The sequence below is a fragment of the Bos mutus genome, chromosome 24 (assembly GCF_027580195.1).
Source record: "Bos mutus isolate GX-2022 chromosome 24, NWIPB_WYAK_1.1, whole genome shotgun sequence".
Taxonomy (NCBI): Eukaryota; Metazoa; Chordata; class Mammalia; order Artiodactyla; family Bovidae; genus Bos; species Bos mutus.
This window is the reverse complement of record NC_091640.1, coordinates 25,098,178-25,115,632: the sequence shown is the minus strand read 5'-3', so window position 1 is coordinate 25,115,632 and position 17,455 is coordinate 25,098,178. Positions and strand designations below refer to the sequence as shown.

At 42.1% G+C, this 17,455-nt stretch overlaps 1 protein-coding gene across 1 annotated transcript in view; it reads left to right on the top strand.

Moving 5' to 3' along the window:
- MEP1B (meprin A subunit beta) overlaps window positions 1–17,455 on the top strand; it is a 69,404-nt gene that overhangs the window by 17,315 nt on the left and 34,634 nt on the right. Inside the window, 2 exon segments of the mRNA XM_070361802.1 lie at window positions 3,470–3,566; window positions 8,690–8,864. Of these exon segments, the coding sequence (XP_070217903.1) occupies window positions 3,470–3,566; window positions 8,690–8,864 (272 nt within the window).

The window sequence follows — 17,455 nt, the reverse complement described above, 5'->3', positions numbered from 1 at the left end:
GATGTGAGAGTTGGACTGTGAAGAAAGCTGAGCACTGAAGAATTGTTGCTTTTGAACTGTGGTGTTGGAAAAGAGTCCTGAGAGTCCCTTAGACTGCAAGGAGATCCAACCAGTCCATTCTAAAGGACATTAGCCCTGGGTGTTGTTTGGAAGAAATGATGCTAAAGCTGAAACTCCAATACTTTGGCTACCTCATGCGAAGAGTTGACTCATTGGAAAAGACTCTGATGCTGGGAGGGATTGGGGGCAGGAGGAGAAGGGGACGACGGAGGATGAGATGGCTGGATGGCATCACCGGCTCGATGTACATGAATTTGAGTGAACTCTGGGAGTTGGTGATGGACAGGGAGGCCTGGCATGCTGCGATTCATGGGGTCCGAAAGAGTTGGACATGACTGAGCGACTGAACTGAACTGAACTGAACTGACCTGTTGTGGTTATTAAAGATACTTGCTATGATTTCAGTCTTGCTGAGGTTTGTTTTGTGGCCTACTATGTGATCTATCCTGGAGTGCAATGGAAAAGAATCTGTGTTTGGCTTGGGTGGGATGCTAACTGTGTTTTCCTCTGTCCACATCTGTAGGCCTCTAAGGGAGGGTGCCTGGCCCTCTAGTGTCAGAATTCTATCATGCTCTTGCTTGGCTTTTCTTCTCTATACCAGGAATGCTGTGTCTGGTTTCCTCAAAGACCTTCAGACAAGTCCACCTTCATCACCGAAGGAACATTAATTCTGAGACTCAGAAAGTGAAGTGATAGGGGCAGGGAAGTGAGGCTGAAAGTGAGGGCTGAGGGAGGGTGGTGAGGGGATTGAGAAGCTGGTGAGAGAGAAGGGGGGATGCCATGATTGGGAATCTTCCCAGAGCATAAACTCTGAACTTTCTAGGATTCAAGAGGACAAGCTACAACTTCAGGTCAGTGCAGTTTTAAGACTTCTGAAGGCCTGTGTCTTCTCCCTTAATTGAGGTCCCACTTTATATCTCTTCAAACATACTAAAAGATCCTAAAAAGTACTAACATTCCACATTATGCAAATATAGTTTCCCCATAAAATATTGGGTGTAGCTCTGTTTTTGAACATATTTGTTCATAACCTTTAATTTTTTATCACCTTAAAATTTTTTTAATTTTATATTGGATTATGGAAGATGATGCTGTGAAAGTACTGCACTCAATATGCCAGCACATTTGGAAAACTCAGCAGTGGTCACAGGACTGGAAAAGGTCAGTTTTCATTCCAATCCCAAAGAAAGGTAATGCCAAAGAATGTTCAAACTACCACACAATTACACTCATCTCACACACTAGTAAAGTAATGCTCAAAATTCTTCAAGCCAGGCTTCAGCAATACATGAACCGTGAACTTCCAGATATTCAATCTGGTTTTAGAAAAGGCAGAGGAACCAGAGATCAAATTCCAAACATCTGCTAGATCATGGAAAAAGCAAGAGAGTCCCAGAAAAACATCTATTTCTGCTTTATTGACTATGTCAAAGCCCTTGACTGTGTGGATCACAATAAACTGTGGAAAATTCTTCAAGAGATGGGAATACCAGACCACCTGACCTGCCTCTTGAGAAACCTATATGCAAGTCAAGAAGCAACAGTTAGAATTGGACGTGGAACAACAGACTGGTTCCAAATAGGAAAAGGAGTACGTCAAGGCTGTATATTGTCACCCTGCTTATTTAACTTCTATGCAGAGTACATCATGAGAAATGCTGGGCTGGAAGAAGCACAAGCTGGAATCAAGATTTCCAGGAGAAATATCAATAACCTCAGATATGCAGATGACACCACTCTTCTGGCAGAAAGTGAAGAGGAACTAAAAAGCCTCTTGATGAAAGTGAAAGAGGAGAGTGAAAAAGTTGGCTTAAAGCTCTACATTCAGAAAACTAAGATCATGGCATCTGGTCCCATCAGTTCATGGGAAATAGATGGGGAAACAGTGGAAACAGTGTTAGACTTTAGTTTTGGGGGCTCCAAAATCACTGCAGGTGGTGATATCAGCCATGAAATTAAAAGACGTGTACTCCTTGGAAGGAAAGTTATGACCAACCTAGAGAGCATATTCAAAAACAGAGACATTACTTTGCCAACAAAGGTCCATCTAGTCAAGGCTATGGTTTTTCCAGTGGTCATGTATGGATGTGAAAGTTGGGCTGTGAAGAAAGCTGAGCACCAAAGAATTGATGCTTTTGAACTGTGGTGTTGGAGAAGACTCCTGAGAGTCCCTTAGACTGCAAGGAGATCCAACCAGTCCATTCTAAAGGAGATCAATCCTGGGTGTTCTTTGGAAGGAATGATGCTAAAGCTGAAACTCCAATACTTTGGCTACCTCATGCGAAGAGTTGACTCATTGGAAAAGACTCTGATGCTGGGAGGGATTGGGGGCAGGAGGAGAAGGGGACGACAGAGGATGAGATGGCTGGATGGCATCACCGACTCGACAGACATGAATTTGGGTGAACTCCGGGAGTTGGTGATGGACAGGGAGGCCTGGCGTGCTGTATTTCATGGGGTCGCAAAGAGTCGGACACGACTGAGCAACTGAACTGAAATGATAGATGGTTTACAATGTTGTATCAGTTTCAGGTATACAGCAAAATGATTCATTTATACATATAATCATTCCTTTTCAAATTCTTTTCCCATTTAGGTTATTAAAGAATATTGAGCTTGAGCAGCGCTTGCTGTGCTATTCAGTAGGTCTTTATTGGTTATCTATTTTAAATATAGTATTGTGTGTATGTTAATCCCAAACTCCCTATTTATCCCTTGCAACCCATTGCCTTTCTTAATAATCATTTTTTTTGAGTCTTTACAAAGTGAGAAAGTCTTGTCTGTAAATTTTTTTCAAATGCAAAAATAGTTATGAATATTAAATGAGATGACAAATGAGTTTGACACAGGAGATTTGGTACAACATTTAACCTGACATTTATTAATTTCACATCTGTAGCTTTGTTGTTAGCTGAGAGGAAATTTTTTCACCCTAGATCTGTCTCAAGCATTTGTGTGGACAGCTCATTGTTCAAGCTCATTGGCTCTAGGCCCTGTTTCTATGGTGCCTAGTGGGTAAAACAGCTTGCTTGCAGTCCTCTGAGTTGATGGTTTGGGCCGCTTCCTGGAACTGTCATGAAAAAACTGCCTATTCTTTCAAGAGAATTCAGTGCAGTGTCCATCCTGGGGGAGATGGGCCACTGTGGAAGGAAGCAGCTTCCATCCTAACATTTTTGGGCCACAAACCCCTTTGTTAGTCTGATAAAGCCAGATCCCTTCTCAGAATAAAGTTTCAAATGCATGAAATAAAATATGTAAAATTACAAAGAAAATCAATTATATTAAGATACAGTTATCAAAACAAATACATTTGTGACAATAATACTAATGTTTATTAATGTATTAAATGTCAAGATCTAGCTGCAGTCCTCGTAACTACCATAATTCTTTTTTTTTTTTTTTTTTTTAGACCGCCACCCCGGGGCTGCCAGGACCGCCGGCGCCGCCATCTTGTGCGCCCGCCACCTCAAGCTCGCCCTAACTACCATAATTCACATCAGCAATGAGTATAAAGAATATTTTGAGATATCAACACACTGATCTGATATGAAAATATTGGTTTTTTTTTTGTCTTTAAAATTAAACTTTATTTTGGGATAACTAGAGTCATATGAAATGTAAGAAATAATACAGAGATAGTCCACATACTCTTTATCCAGTGTCCTCGCTGGTAATGCCTTGCAAAACTAAAGAACAGTATGACAATCAGAATATTGACATTGATATAATGGAAATGCAGACATTACTATTAGCATGTATCACCCTTTTATAGCCACATCCACTTTACTCCTGCCCCATACCTCTTTGAAAATATTTGTTATTTTTATTGATGACAAAGTTACAGTTACCACTAGGATTTGTAGCCTATTTTTGTGATGGAGGGAAATGTTACATTTTAACTAGAAGTGAATGATATTAAGATGTAATTATTTCCTCTGTTTAATTCAATTAGAACCCCTGAATTCTCTTGGTGGCTATGGATCTCAAGTTAAGCTCAATGGATGGTGAGGGATACCCTCCCGTCATGAATTATTATGTGGGAGGATTATAGACACCAAATAACTCTCAAACCTGAGAGATTCTGAGACTGTCTCTGATCTCTGTACTGTGCTGTCTTTAGTGGCCCAGACATGTCCAACTCTTTGTAACCCTATGGACGGTAGCCCGCCAGGCTCCTCTGTCCATGGGGATTCTCCAGGCAAGAATATTGGGAGTGGGTTGCCATGCCCTCCTCCAGGGGATCTTCCTAACCTAGGGATCGAACCCAGGTCTCCTACACTGCAGGCAGATTCTTTACTGTCTGAGCCATTAGAGAAGCCCAAGAATACTGCAGTGGTTAGCCTATCCTTTCACCAGGGGAACTTCCAGACCCAGGAATCGAACTGGAGTCTCCTGCATTTCAGGCAGATTCTTTACCAGCCAAGCTACCTGGAAAGGCCCCTCTTATCTCTAAGTTCCCTAAATTTTCTGATACCGTATCAGTTAGAAAGTAAGTGTCCTGGACTATTTGAGATGTTCACAGTGATTTTCAATCTCCAGATCAAGGCTGGCACTCTGACTTGGAGTTGTGCTCTCCATTCTCTGGGCAAACGACCCTCAGACAGCTCTCCTGATGTACCCTTCCTTAGAAGATTTTCATTTCCTCCAAACTGTATTTCATCTTTAGCTCTCAAGTTCACATTTCACACCAAACCACCCCGAACCCACCTACCCATCCATCCAAACATTTAACCATACATTTCATAAGGATACCATGATATAAAGGTACAAATGAGAACTTATCTGTCTTTCCAAATTCTTCCTTGTTCATAAACTCATACTGGAAAATACCTATGTAAGTCAAAAGATAATCTATGATAGAATCATTCTCAGAAGTTTCTAAAGTCTCTACAGGAGTGGTTTGAGGGCCAGTTGCTGAGATAGGAAGGTTATTGTTGGCTCCTGGTCCTCAGACCTGAAATGTGTAGTGCTGGTAGTAAATTCCCTAAGCCCACTTGTAAGATGACACTTATTTCCACATTAGCTCATTATCTCTATCCTCTATCCTTTCTCAGATGAAGATGAAACAGTAGCCTGTATGTCCTGCCCGCTTTGTCTGAAAACAATGATGACTTAGTCAGCTGTATCTGTGAGGTATCATTCTTTCGTGTCCCAGGCCCATTCATAACCCTTCAGAACTCTCATCTGGGACTCAGCTCCATGGAAACACTGACCAGTGGCTTAACTTAGGACACTTGAAGCAAATGTTTTTCTTTCCCTTCTATTCTTACCCAAACCTGCAGTGAATCACATCTTGCCTCCTCCATGCACACCTTTCCCTTCTGGCCACACAAAGTCCAAAACTCGAGGACCCAGAACCCACAGTGATGTTGTCGTTTAGGTCACTAAGTCATGTCTGAATCTTTTGCAACTCCATGGATTGTAGCCTTCCAGGCTTCTCTGTTCATGGGATTTCCCAGGCAAGCGTACTGGAGTCGGTTGCTGTTTCCTTCTCCAGGGGATCTTCCTGACACAGGGATCGAACTCACGTCTCTTGCATTGGCAGGTGGATTCTTACCACTGAGACCTGGGAAGCCCTGGTCATAGAACAGCTGAGCATTATTTGTGGCTGCAGGTTCCCATGATGTGTGTATGAGGATCAACTGCTTCTGCTTCTCACTGCCGTGGTGGGGGCCTGAAAGTCACAACAAAAGTGACTCTCTTCCCCATCTGAGGGCAGAATTTGTAGTTCAGGATGATGGGGCTCCCGCTCTCCTTCTTAGCTTACCGGGCACTTTGGTGACCTGTAAACCTCGTCAAAGTCAGGCTGTCTGTATTCTTCTCCCCTAGTATTGGCTCAGGAGCCCATCTCTCCTTTTAAACTGATTTTCTAAATCCAGATATAGACTCCAAGCAAGTATTTCACTGCTTGACCTTGGCACTTGGAGCATACCTGCTTTTTTTTGTTTTAAATGACACTCATCAGATTGAGTTCTTACAGCTGATTTAAATGTCCCTGTAAACTGTTTCAGAGCAGGGCTCATGTCATTTGTTTCTACATCTCCATCATCTAGCACAGTGTCTGGCTGTGGCTCTCTATAAATATTTTGGAACAAATGCATGAATGTTTTTTGAACTTTATATTTGTATTGGGGTATAGCTGATTGACATTGCTGTGATCGTTTCAGGTGAACAGCCAAGGGACTCAGCCATACATATACATGGATCAATTCTCCCCTGAAACCTGCTCCCCTCCAGGCTGCTGCATAACACTGAGCAGAGTTCTATGAGCTTGGTGTCCACTTTAAATACAGCAGTGTGTACATGTCCATCCCAAACTCCCTAACTATCCCTTCCCCTCATCCTTCCCCCTGGCAACCATAAGTTTGTTCTCTAAGTCTGTGAGTCTTTTTCTGTTTTATAAATTCATTTGTAGCATTTCTTTTCAAATTCCATGTATAAGGGATGTCTTATGATACTTCTCCTTCTCTGTCTGACTTCCTTCAGTAACGAATGCATGAATATATTAATTAAAGAATAGTTTAGTTTTTAAAAAAAATAATTTATCTGGCTGTGCCAAGTCTTAGTTGCAGCACGTGGGATCTCCGATCTTTGTAGCAGCATTCGAGGTCTTTAGTTGTGGCATGCAGACTCTTGGTTGCAGCATGTGGGATCTAGTTCCCTGACCAGGGATGGAACTCAGGCCCCCTGCATTGGGAGCTCAGAGTCTTAACCACTGGGTCACCAGAAAAATCCCTAAAGATACAGATTAGTTTCTGGTTATTTCCTTTGTTCATGAGCTCATTTACAAGAGCTCCTTTTTATGAACTCCTTTACCAGAGTTTTATGAATCTCTGGTTCATATCCTGCTGCTGCTGCTGCTAAGTCACTTCAGTCATGTCCGACTCTGTGCGACCCCATAGATGGCAGCCCATCAGGCTCCCCTGTCCCTGGGATTCTCCAGGCAAGAACACTGGAGTGGGTTGCCATTTCCTTCTCCAATGCATGAAAGTGAAAAGTGAAAGTGAAGTCGCTTAGTCGTGTCTGACTCTTAGCGACCCCATGAACTGCAGCCCACCAGGCTCCTCCATCCATGGGATTTGCCAGGCAAGAGTACTGGAGTGGGGTGCCATTGCCTTCTCCAGGTTCATATCTTAGTTTGATCTATATTCCAGGCACTGCGTGTGTGCATGCTTCAGTCATGTCTGACTCTTTGTGACTCTATGGGCTGTAGCCCACCAGGTTCCTCTGTCTGTGGGATTCTGCAGCCAAGAATACCAGAGTAGGTTGCCATGCCCTCCTCCAGGGGATCTTCCCAACTCAGGGATCAAACCTACATCTCTTATGTCTCCTGTGTTGGCAGGTGAGTTCTTTACCACTAGCACCCACTGGGATTCCAGGCACTAACTTTATGTGTATATCTTTAAAAGCATACTGAACATGCCCATTTGTTTTATTATTTCTATTTCATACATAAAAAATGTTGAGACTCAGAGAGTTTCTTTCCCATGCTCAGGTAGCTAATAAATAGGTGAAGCTTTTAGCTAAAGGCTTAAACCCCAGTCATTTTGAGTCTGGTTCTATTTTCCCCTCGCTATAAGGCAACAGCTCTCAAAATATGGTCCACAGACCCCTGAGTGTCCCTGAGACCCTATTAGGGCTCCACAGGCCAAACTACTTTTGTAAAATACTGAACTTTTGACCTGGGATTTTTCTGGTGACCCGGTGGTTAAGACTCTGAGCTCCCAATGCAGGGGCCTGAGTTCCATCCCTGGTCAGGGAACTAGATCCCACATGCCCTGGAGTCTCCAGTGCCCAGCTTCAGTGGTTGTGGTTAGGTGCTCCACAGGCTTAGTTGCTCCATGGCATGTGGGATCTTCCCGGACCAGATATTGAACTCATGTCGCCTGCTTTGGCAGGCAGATTTCTTTACCACTGAGCCATAAGGGAAGCCCCTTAAATTGTTATTTTAAAATAAATTATGCTCATTTAAAATTTTTCTCAGTTTTTAATTTTTATTAAGGTCAGTACTGTGTGATAACTCAGAACAATAAAATTTCTTTGGGATTTCCTCATTTTTCAGAATGAAAATGGGTTTCAAGAGAAAATGTTGGGGATGGATACCAAAGGGGAAGAGATGGGGTGGGAGGAATTGGGAGATTGGGACTGACACCTTATACACTATTGATAACACATATAAAATGGACAATTGATGTGAACATCCTGTGTAGCACAGAGAACCCTACTTAATGCACTGTAGTGTCCTAAATGGGAAGGAAGTCCAAAAGAGGGGCTAGATGGCTTATTCACTTTGCTGTGCGGTAGAAGCTGACACGACAGTGTAAAGCAACCACACTGCAATAAAAATTAATTAATGAAAAAAAAGAGAAAAGGTTGGTGGACAGCTGTAGAGGACTGCACACATGATAAGAAGGACCAGGAGCCAGACACATGGCTGAGTGCTTCAGGGATCTCTTCTATTCACAGCTGACGACAATGAAGTGAATCATACAATCAAGCTTTTCTTTCTCAGTAGTTTTTGTGGTTTAAGTGGCTCAGGCTGAATGTTACTGCGTGTTCAAAGCTGGAGCCCAGAAAACAGAAGGAAGAAAGAGAACTAACCTCTCAAATTTCCTTTGCTTCTGTCCAGCAAGTTTTCTCCCTCCAGAGGGAGTGAAGGCCTGAGCAGTGCCACTGATGCTGAGACCCAGTGCAGCCGAGTCCAGTTCCTCCCCGACGGCACCAGTCCAGGCTTGCGCGCTGCATGGGACCCTGTTTACCTCCTGCTCTCTTTCTGTTGTCACTTGGCAGACAGTGTCATTTATGTATTCTTTGCAAAGTAGTTGTCATTTTAGCACATGTCTGGGTGGCTTACCTTCGCAGGACACTGTGAAACAAAATGAAACAAAAAGCCAATTCAGGGAAAAACAAGCTGGATGACGCATGGGCACATGGAAGGTGTCACCTGCTTGTTGTTAAATCAGATTAATTGCACTTTAGTGATTGTATTTAAGGGCTCAAGAATGTCACCTTAGCTGAGCCAAATAGCCAATGAGCCATGCGCTCAAGATACATGGTTTTGAGGAAAAACACTTATGTGTTTTTTGAGATATGAACTAAACTAGCTGCTTTTCTCATTACATAAAAAACCCATATTTACTTAAAGAACAACTGACAAACTATAATAATTGGGTATTTGGCAGAAATTTCCTCAAAAATAAATGGAGTGAGCTTACACTGAATACTGCCATATTGATGAATATCTTTTTACACCGTGTTCGTGTTGGACACACACAACCCCACCCCTGGGAAGGACTCTTACGTCACTTTGCACGTAAGTCTGATTTGGCCCAAGGAAACTGTGAAAACTTGATCTGTGCACAGGCAACCCAGAACAATAGGTCATAACAAAGCTTACTTTTCTTCCCAGTGGGAAATGTTAATTCTTATTGGACAAAAACATACAGGACAAAAGCATGTGGTTTTATTGGCTTCTGTGCCCATGAAAAATATGGCACATGCCTAGTGCCACTGGGGTAGATCTATAACAAGAGAAATTCCCAGATACTGATTTTTCAATAGTTCATTCTCATTTCTTCCAATAAGTGTTTACCAAACACCTATTAAGTGCCAAGCACTGGCAGTTACAAATTTCAGTGAGTGGTTTATATATAGTATATATAAATCTCAGTTCAGTCACTCAGTTGTGTCCAAGTCTTTGTGACCCCATGAACCGCAGCACGCCAGGCCTCCCTGTCCATCACCAACTCCTGGAGTCCACCCAAACCCATGTCCATTGAGTCGGTGATGCCATCCAACCATCTCATCCTCTGTCATCCCCTTCTCCTCCTGACCTCAATCTTTCCCAGCATCAGGGTCTTTTCCAATGAGTCAGCTCTTCGCATCAGGTGGCCAAAGTATTGGAGTTTCAGCTTCATCATCAGTCCTACCAATGAACACCCAGGACTGATCTTCTTTAGGATGGACTGGTTGGATCTCCTTGCAGTCCAAGGGACTCTCAACAGTCTTCTCCAACACCACAGTTCAAAAGCATCAATTCTTTGGCGCTCAGCTTTCTTCACAGTCCAACTCTCATAACCATACATGACCACTGGAAAAACCATACCCTTGACTAGACAGACCTTTGTTGACAAAGTAATGTCTCTGCTTTTTAATATGCTGTCTAGGTTGGTCATAACTTTTCTTCCAAGGACTAAGCATCTTTTAATTTCATAGCTGCAATCACCATCTGCAGTGATTTTGGAGCCCAGAAAAATAAAGTCAGCCACTGTTTGCACTGTTTCCCCACCTATCTGCCATGAAGTGATGGGACCAGGTACCATGATCTTAGTTTTCTGAATGTTGAGCTTTAAGCCAACTTTTTCACCCTCCTCTTTCGCTTTCATCAAGAGGCTTTTTAGTTCTTCTTCTCTTTCTGCCATAGGGTGGTGTCATCTGCATATCTGAGGTTATTGATATTTCTCCTGGCAATCTTCATTCCAGCTTGTGCTTCTTCCAGCCCAGCGTTTCTCATGATGTACTCTGCATATAAGTTAAATAAGTAGGGTGACAATATACAGCCTTGACTATATAATATATATAATAACTATAACTTTGGGTAATGACTGTCATACATAAGTGCAGCCAGAAAGAAGAGTGATTAATTCCTTCTTCCAAGTCTTTGCAGGCCTGAGATACAGGAGTAGAAAACTGGATTGGAGTTTGAGGACATAAAAACTCTTTTTTGGGGCTGTACCATGTGACTTGTGAGATCTTACTTCCCCATCCAGAGACTGAATCTGTGCCCCCTGCATTGGAAGGCTGAGTGTTTTTTTTAAACTTTTTTTTTTAGCTTTTTATTTAATATTGGAGTATAGCTGATTACCAACGTGATAGTCTCGGGTTCAGAGCAGAGCAACTCAGTCATAATATATGTGTATCCATTCTTCCCCAAACTCCCTTCCCATCCAGGTTGCCACATAACATTGAGCAGAGTTCCCTGTTGGGAACTTGCAGGTCCTTGTTGGTTATCTACTGTAAATATAGCAGTGTGTACATGTCCATCTCAAACTCCCTAATTATCCTTTCCCCCTGCCCTTCTCCCTGGTAGGCAGAGTTCTTAACCACTGGATATCCAGGGAAATCCCTGAGGCCATTAAACCTCTTGAACAGTCCCAGAAAGTAGATGTACAGGTATTAGCTTAGGAGCCCTCTCAGCTGGGACCATTTCCATCACAGAGGCAATGGATGCCTCCTGTGGACTTGTTCGAGCTTGGGGTGAATTCTTAATGACACCAAGCCAACTGAACTAGACTAGGGTTGGAGAACTTTGCAAGCCACCTGGCGGCCCTCTTGTAGTGGTGGGAGGAAGCTGTTTATCTCACTGTGCCACAGCAATTTCCACCCTCCCCACCCACTCTTTCTTTATGGGCTGCCTCTTAGTATGAAACAAGCACAGAGATTTGAAGTAGGATCATTTGGTATAAGAACAGAATTGTTCCTCAGGGTCTCAGCCTACTGGCTTCTTGAAATCTGAAAGATTACTCTTTGTCCTTTGATATTTCTCTAGCATCAAAGGTGTGACTGTATTGTCCTTGGTGCTCCTCATGAACTGTAATAAATAACATCTGTGTCTTCAGCCAGGGTTATAGCTGACAGTCGAGACACTTGTATTAAGTGGCAACAGTAGTCACCTCTAGTGTGACAAGTAGCCATCCATAAACAGGTGATCATCAAGAGTCCAGGAAATAAAAGAAGAGCAGCAAAACTGTGATGGTTCATTTCATGTGTCAACCTGGCTAGGCCACAGTGTCCAGATATTTGTCAAACACAGATATAAATGTCCCTGTGAAAGTATTTTAGGTGATACTAACATTTAAATTAGTAGACTTTGAGTAGCAGATGACTTGCTCCTCCTGTGGGTGGGCCTCATCTAATCCACTGAAGGATTAAAGCAATGAGAGACAGAGGTCCCCAGAAGAAGAGGAAATTCTGCCTGCAGACTGCCTTTGAACTTTTTTTTCCTTTTTTAAGTCTGCAACATCAACTTTTCTCTAGGTCTCCAACATGCTGGCTCACTCTGCAGATTTTGGACTGGCAAGCCTCTGCAATGACATGAGCCAATTCCTTAAAATAAATTTCTCTATCTATATATATATCCTATCAGTTCTGCTTCTCTGGAAAATCCTGAATAATACAGAAACATACCATGATTTTAGAAAATGGAATAAGAGATGGTGATTTGGGGGAGGGGCTTAGAAGATCTGTGTGAAGAATGTTATTTTGTCTGCTCGACACATGGGGATGCAGATGTCTTAGGAGCTCTTCTGCCCTTCACTTGGCTGGGACACTATTGAATTTGTGTCCCGCTAGCTGCCCAGGGACTTCTACAATCACCACACTCCCCATTCTTTTACTTTTTCATAGATCCATTTAGTTAAATTTAAATTTGTGTACTTCCCCAATACATTATACAAGTGTTTATAAGATTTCATAAGTCTAATATTGGGAAACTAATAAAATAACTTACAAAACTTTTTTTCACCCAGTTTTATTGAGATATAATTGACATACAGGACTGTGTAAAGTTAAGGTGACTTGATGACATATATAATAATTTGACTTACCTACATCATGAAACGATGATCACAATAAGTTTACTGAGCATCCATCATCTCATGTAAATACAAAATTAAAGAAGTAGAAAAAAAGTAGTTTCCTTGTGATGAGAACTCTTAGAATTTACTCATATATATACTTTCATATATAACATACAGCAGTGTTAATTATATTTACCATTTGTACGTTTTATCTGTAGTACTTATTATCTCTTTTTAAGTGAAAGTTTATCTAGAGAGATACGTATTTCATGGACATGATGGGGACCGTCTCAGAAAGTGAGTGGATCTTATTTATCTTATGACTAGAAGTCTGAGGCTTGTTCCCGTATTCATCCAATTCCCCTCCCCCACTCCTATCTCTAGGAACTGAACATCTGATCTTGTTTTCTATGAATGTGTTTGTTTTTGAAGCGTACGTGACCTGCAACACTGTGTTAGTTCCTGTTGTACAACATACTGACTCAGTATTTCTATGCATTTCGAAATGTTCACCACTACATGTCTAGTCACCATCTGTCACCAGACGAAGATACGCCATGGTTACTGACTGTATTCCCTGAACTGCACACTTCATACAAATGACTCATTTGTTTTGCAAGTGGAAGTCTGTGTCTCTTAATCTCTCTCCTCTGTCTCTTTACTCCCCTCACACTGTCTCCTCTGGTAACCATGTGTTTATTCTCTGTATCTATGAGTCTGTTTTGAAAAAATATTTTTTATTTCTGGAAAGAGAATCAAGTGAAGGAAACAGGTATTACAAGAAGAAAGATACAAAGGCTTTTGGATCTCTGTTGCAATCTCTCTGCTATTTCTTGTTAGAAAGTTCTTTACTCACGGCCTGCTACTCTCAGGTCTAGAATGAACTCATATTCCCTGAGGATCCATAGAACTACATTCCTAAGGGAAATATGATTTCCCGATGGTTTAAGATGCTTTCAGAACAATTCATAAGGCAAAGAATCTCAAGCCCTGGGTTTCCTGTTTATGAATCCCTGTTCCTTTCATACTACCTGGGAGAAAGGAAGACCAGGGGAGGACCAAGAACCAGAGATAGAGATGTTTTCCCGGGATCCAACTTCAGGTTCCGAGATGAGCTTGAAAAATTTTCCTAGGGGGCGGGATAAAACCAGAGGTGTGTTAGACCAGCTCAAGTATAATTTCTGCGTTAAAGAGTGTCACTGACAACCCCAGAAAGAAGGAAATGTAAAAGCCATCCATTAATTGTTGTCAAAACACATTATAGTTGGATTTCAGCTGTGCTTCCACAACTCTGAGATTCGTAGCGAGGCTGTGCCCGTTTGTTGTATTAATAATTAGGGTTCAAAACAGACTCCATCAGTCCTAGGATGCTGCCTCCTCTCTTCCTGCTTCCAGTTCCCCAACTCAAATGTGAACTGCTTGTCCTGACACATATGGAATGCAGTCAGGAGTCTCAGCTTCACATCTCAGCTCACAAAACAGACACGTGTAATAAATACCTTTAGTGTTTTGTAACCAACATTATCATTTTGGGTCCCTATCCACACAAGTGGAGACATTTAATTGTAGCAAATTCAAGATTTCTTTTACCCCTAGGCTTGTGCCTAAACTTAACAGCCGAGGCCCCATCTGCTCCTGATGTCATCTGTCTTCACAAGCATCCTCCAAAACTTCCATCCCTCTGTCTGGGCTGGCTGTCATTCTGTGCAGTCTGCTGTGGAGACATTCCTATCCACATGGCCCGTCAGGCCTGGTCCTTTTCTTTGTTACTTCTGGGCACTCTCGGCCTCGGAGGATTTATTCTCCTCCACTGGTGGCTCAGACAGTATGGAGTCTGCCCACAATGCAGGAGGCCCGAAGTCTATCCCTGGGTCGAGAAGATCTCCTGGAGAAGGGAATGGCAACCCCTCCAGTATTCTTGCCTGGAGAATTTCAAGGACAGAGGAGCCTGGCAGGCTATGGTCCATGGGGTGGTAAAGAGCCGGACACAACTGAGAGACTAACAGACACACACACTGAAGACATGACTTCTTTTGTAGAGCATGTTGTTCCCTTGGATCTCTTAGCAGTAAATAGGTGTGTTTGATTTTGGATCCCACAAACTATCTGCATGTTCGCCAGGAACAAGTGAGAAATTGATCATCCCTACCATCTTTAACTTTCCCTTTTAACTCTTTTCCTATTCTCAGAGGGTGGGCTGAGTTGCTTATATTCGCAAAGAATCCTCCCTTCCCAAAGTAGGTCTTTTGTCTGTGCATCATGTCTTTTCAGATCCTTTATTTATTTATGGCTGTGCTAGGTCTTCGCTGCTGACGGGCTTTTCTCTAGTTGCAGCGAGGGAGGCTTCTCTCTAGTTGCGATGCAAGGGCTTCTCATGTGGTAGCCTCTCTTGTTGCAGAGCACAGGCTCTAGGGCCTGGGACTCTAGTTGTGGTACATGGGCTTAGTTGCCCAGTGGCACATGGAATCTTCCTGGACTAGGGATTGAACCCATGTCTCCTGCATTGGTAGGTGGATTCTTTACCACTAAGCCACCAGGGAAGTCCTCTGATCTTTTTTTATTAGTGCAGAATGAGCAAAGACTGGTCTTGACTGAAGGAAATACTGAGGGGAAAAAAAATTCACTTTTCAAAAGTATTATCCTACATCACACTTAAGTTGAGAGTGAAACTCTGGGAAATAAGAAAGCAGATTGTCTCTAAAGAGAAATTACCCCAAGAAGAAGAAGTGAGCAAGAACTGAGAGATGGGTTGGGAACACTGGTTTTTCAGTGTTCTCTTGACTTTGCTTGATGGGAATACTCAGGAGAGACATGTGTTCCTGTTTTGCTACTTTACTTGTGAATGTCAAGTATGCCCAATTTCTAGGACATTAATGGATTTTGTATTATAAATCAATACATTTTTATTAAATGAATGAACAACAAACAGTGATGGCCGTAACTAGATATATTAAAGCAGCTCAGGGCTAGAAGAGCAGAAAGAACTTCACAAATGTTTACATTTGAAAGATTGAGATTAGAAATTAACTTGATATTATTGTTCTCAAGTGGCACTTAATAATCTTGGGGCCCAGTATTACACATTAGAGAACTTATTTCATTAACAGTTCTCAGTCAGGCGCTTGGCTATTGAATGTTGACACAGGGGAAATAAAAACCTACAAAAAACAACCAGTGAGCTCTGCAGAGCTGTGCTAAGGATATTGGACTTTAACTTTTTGATTGGAGGTATTACTACTGCAGTCCGCTGACCTGCCAGAGGGATCATTAAGATCAAAGGCTATACGTTATGATGTTTGCCTTTTAAGAAGTAAATGCTGCTCTGAATTTCATAGTTCACAGCTTTCAGCTGGAAGTGACAGCATGACTTCTTGGTATCTGCCTTGGTTTCTGTGCTCTGCTGCCCTCCTCTTGGTTTCTGGCATGGTAAGGAAACAATGTAGGGGGAAAAATTAGAAAAATTGGGGATAGTTGATAGTGATTACTAAAGAACAACCTGTTTGTTTTTTGCTTTTAAAGGAATTTCAAAATGTTAATGAAATTAAATTTTTTTTTTTTTTTTTTTTTTGGTGAGCAGGGGCAGGCAGAGTACTGGGAGTGAGAAGAAGGCGCACCAGAGGAAAAGTCAGGGACATGAGATAAAATTGTGTTCTCTGCAGTTTCATTGTTGTGTAACAAGTTTTCTTACGATAAGATGGAAACTTGAAAATCATTCCGTTTTTACTAAGGAATGTGATATGTATTGCTGTTATAGGAATGTGAGACATGACAGAGTGAATAATGAATGTCATGGGCACAGCCAGTGCTTAAGTCTTGTAGCATGGAATCTCTTTTCTTCATCAGGCTAGACCAATCTTTCTACAATGACAGGTAGCTGGTACCACAAACCAACTTGAGGTTTTATTTATTATTTTTCTTGGAGTGTAGTTGATTTACAATGTTGTGTTAGTTTCAGGTATGCAGCAAAGTTAATCAGTTATACATATAATCCACTCTTTTCCTTTCTTTTTTTTAAAGATTCTTTTTCCATGTAGGCCATTACAAAGTACTGAGTAGAGTTCCCTGTGCTATACAGTAGGTCCTTATTAGTTACCTATTTTATGTAAGTGGTTTGTATATGTCAATCCCACTCTCCCAACTTATCTCTCCCTCCAACATCCCCTGGTAACCATAACTGAGGTTTTAAATGAAGTTTCAAATGCCTGGGGAGAATCTTTAGTTGTGATTTTTAAATAACAATTATTATGTTGAACTAATATTCTGTGAACAGAACTACAGCAGTGAGAACAAGAGATACCATGGGAGACTCATTAGAACTGTAATTATGAATGAATGCTTGATAATGGTTTTCGGGAGGTGTGTTGGCATTCCTCTGTGAGGTGTGCCTGTGTGTGGCCAAGGTGTGAGACAATCAAGACACTGCTGCTGCTGCTGCTAAGTCGCTCAGTCGTGTCCGATTCTGTGCGACCCCATAGACGGCAGCCCATGAGGCTTCCCCGTCCCTGGGATTCTCCAGGCAAGAACACTGGAGTGGGTTGCCATTTCCTCCTCCAATGCATGAAAGTGAAAAGTGAAAGTGAAGTCGCTCAGTCGTGTTTGACTCCTAGCGACCCCATGGACTGCAGCCTACCAGGCTCCTCCATCCATGGGATTTTCCAGGCAAGAGTACTGGAGTGGGGTGCCATTGCCTTCTCCGAATCAAGACACTAGTTAATATAAAAAAGGATGGTCACCATCCAACCAATTTATCCTCACTGCTTCCCAGATACCCCAGTTGATTCTAGCATGGAGATTCTAGAACCTACAGGTAATCTGTA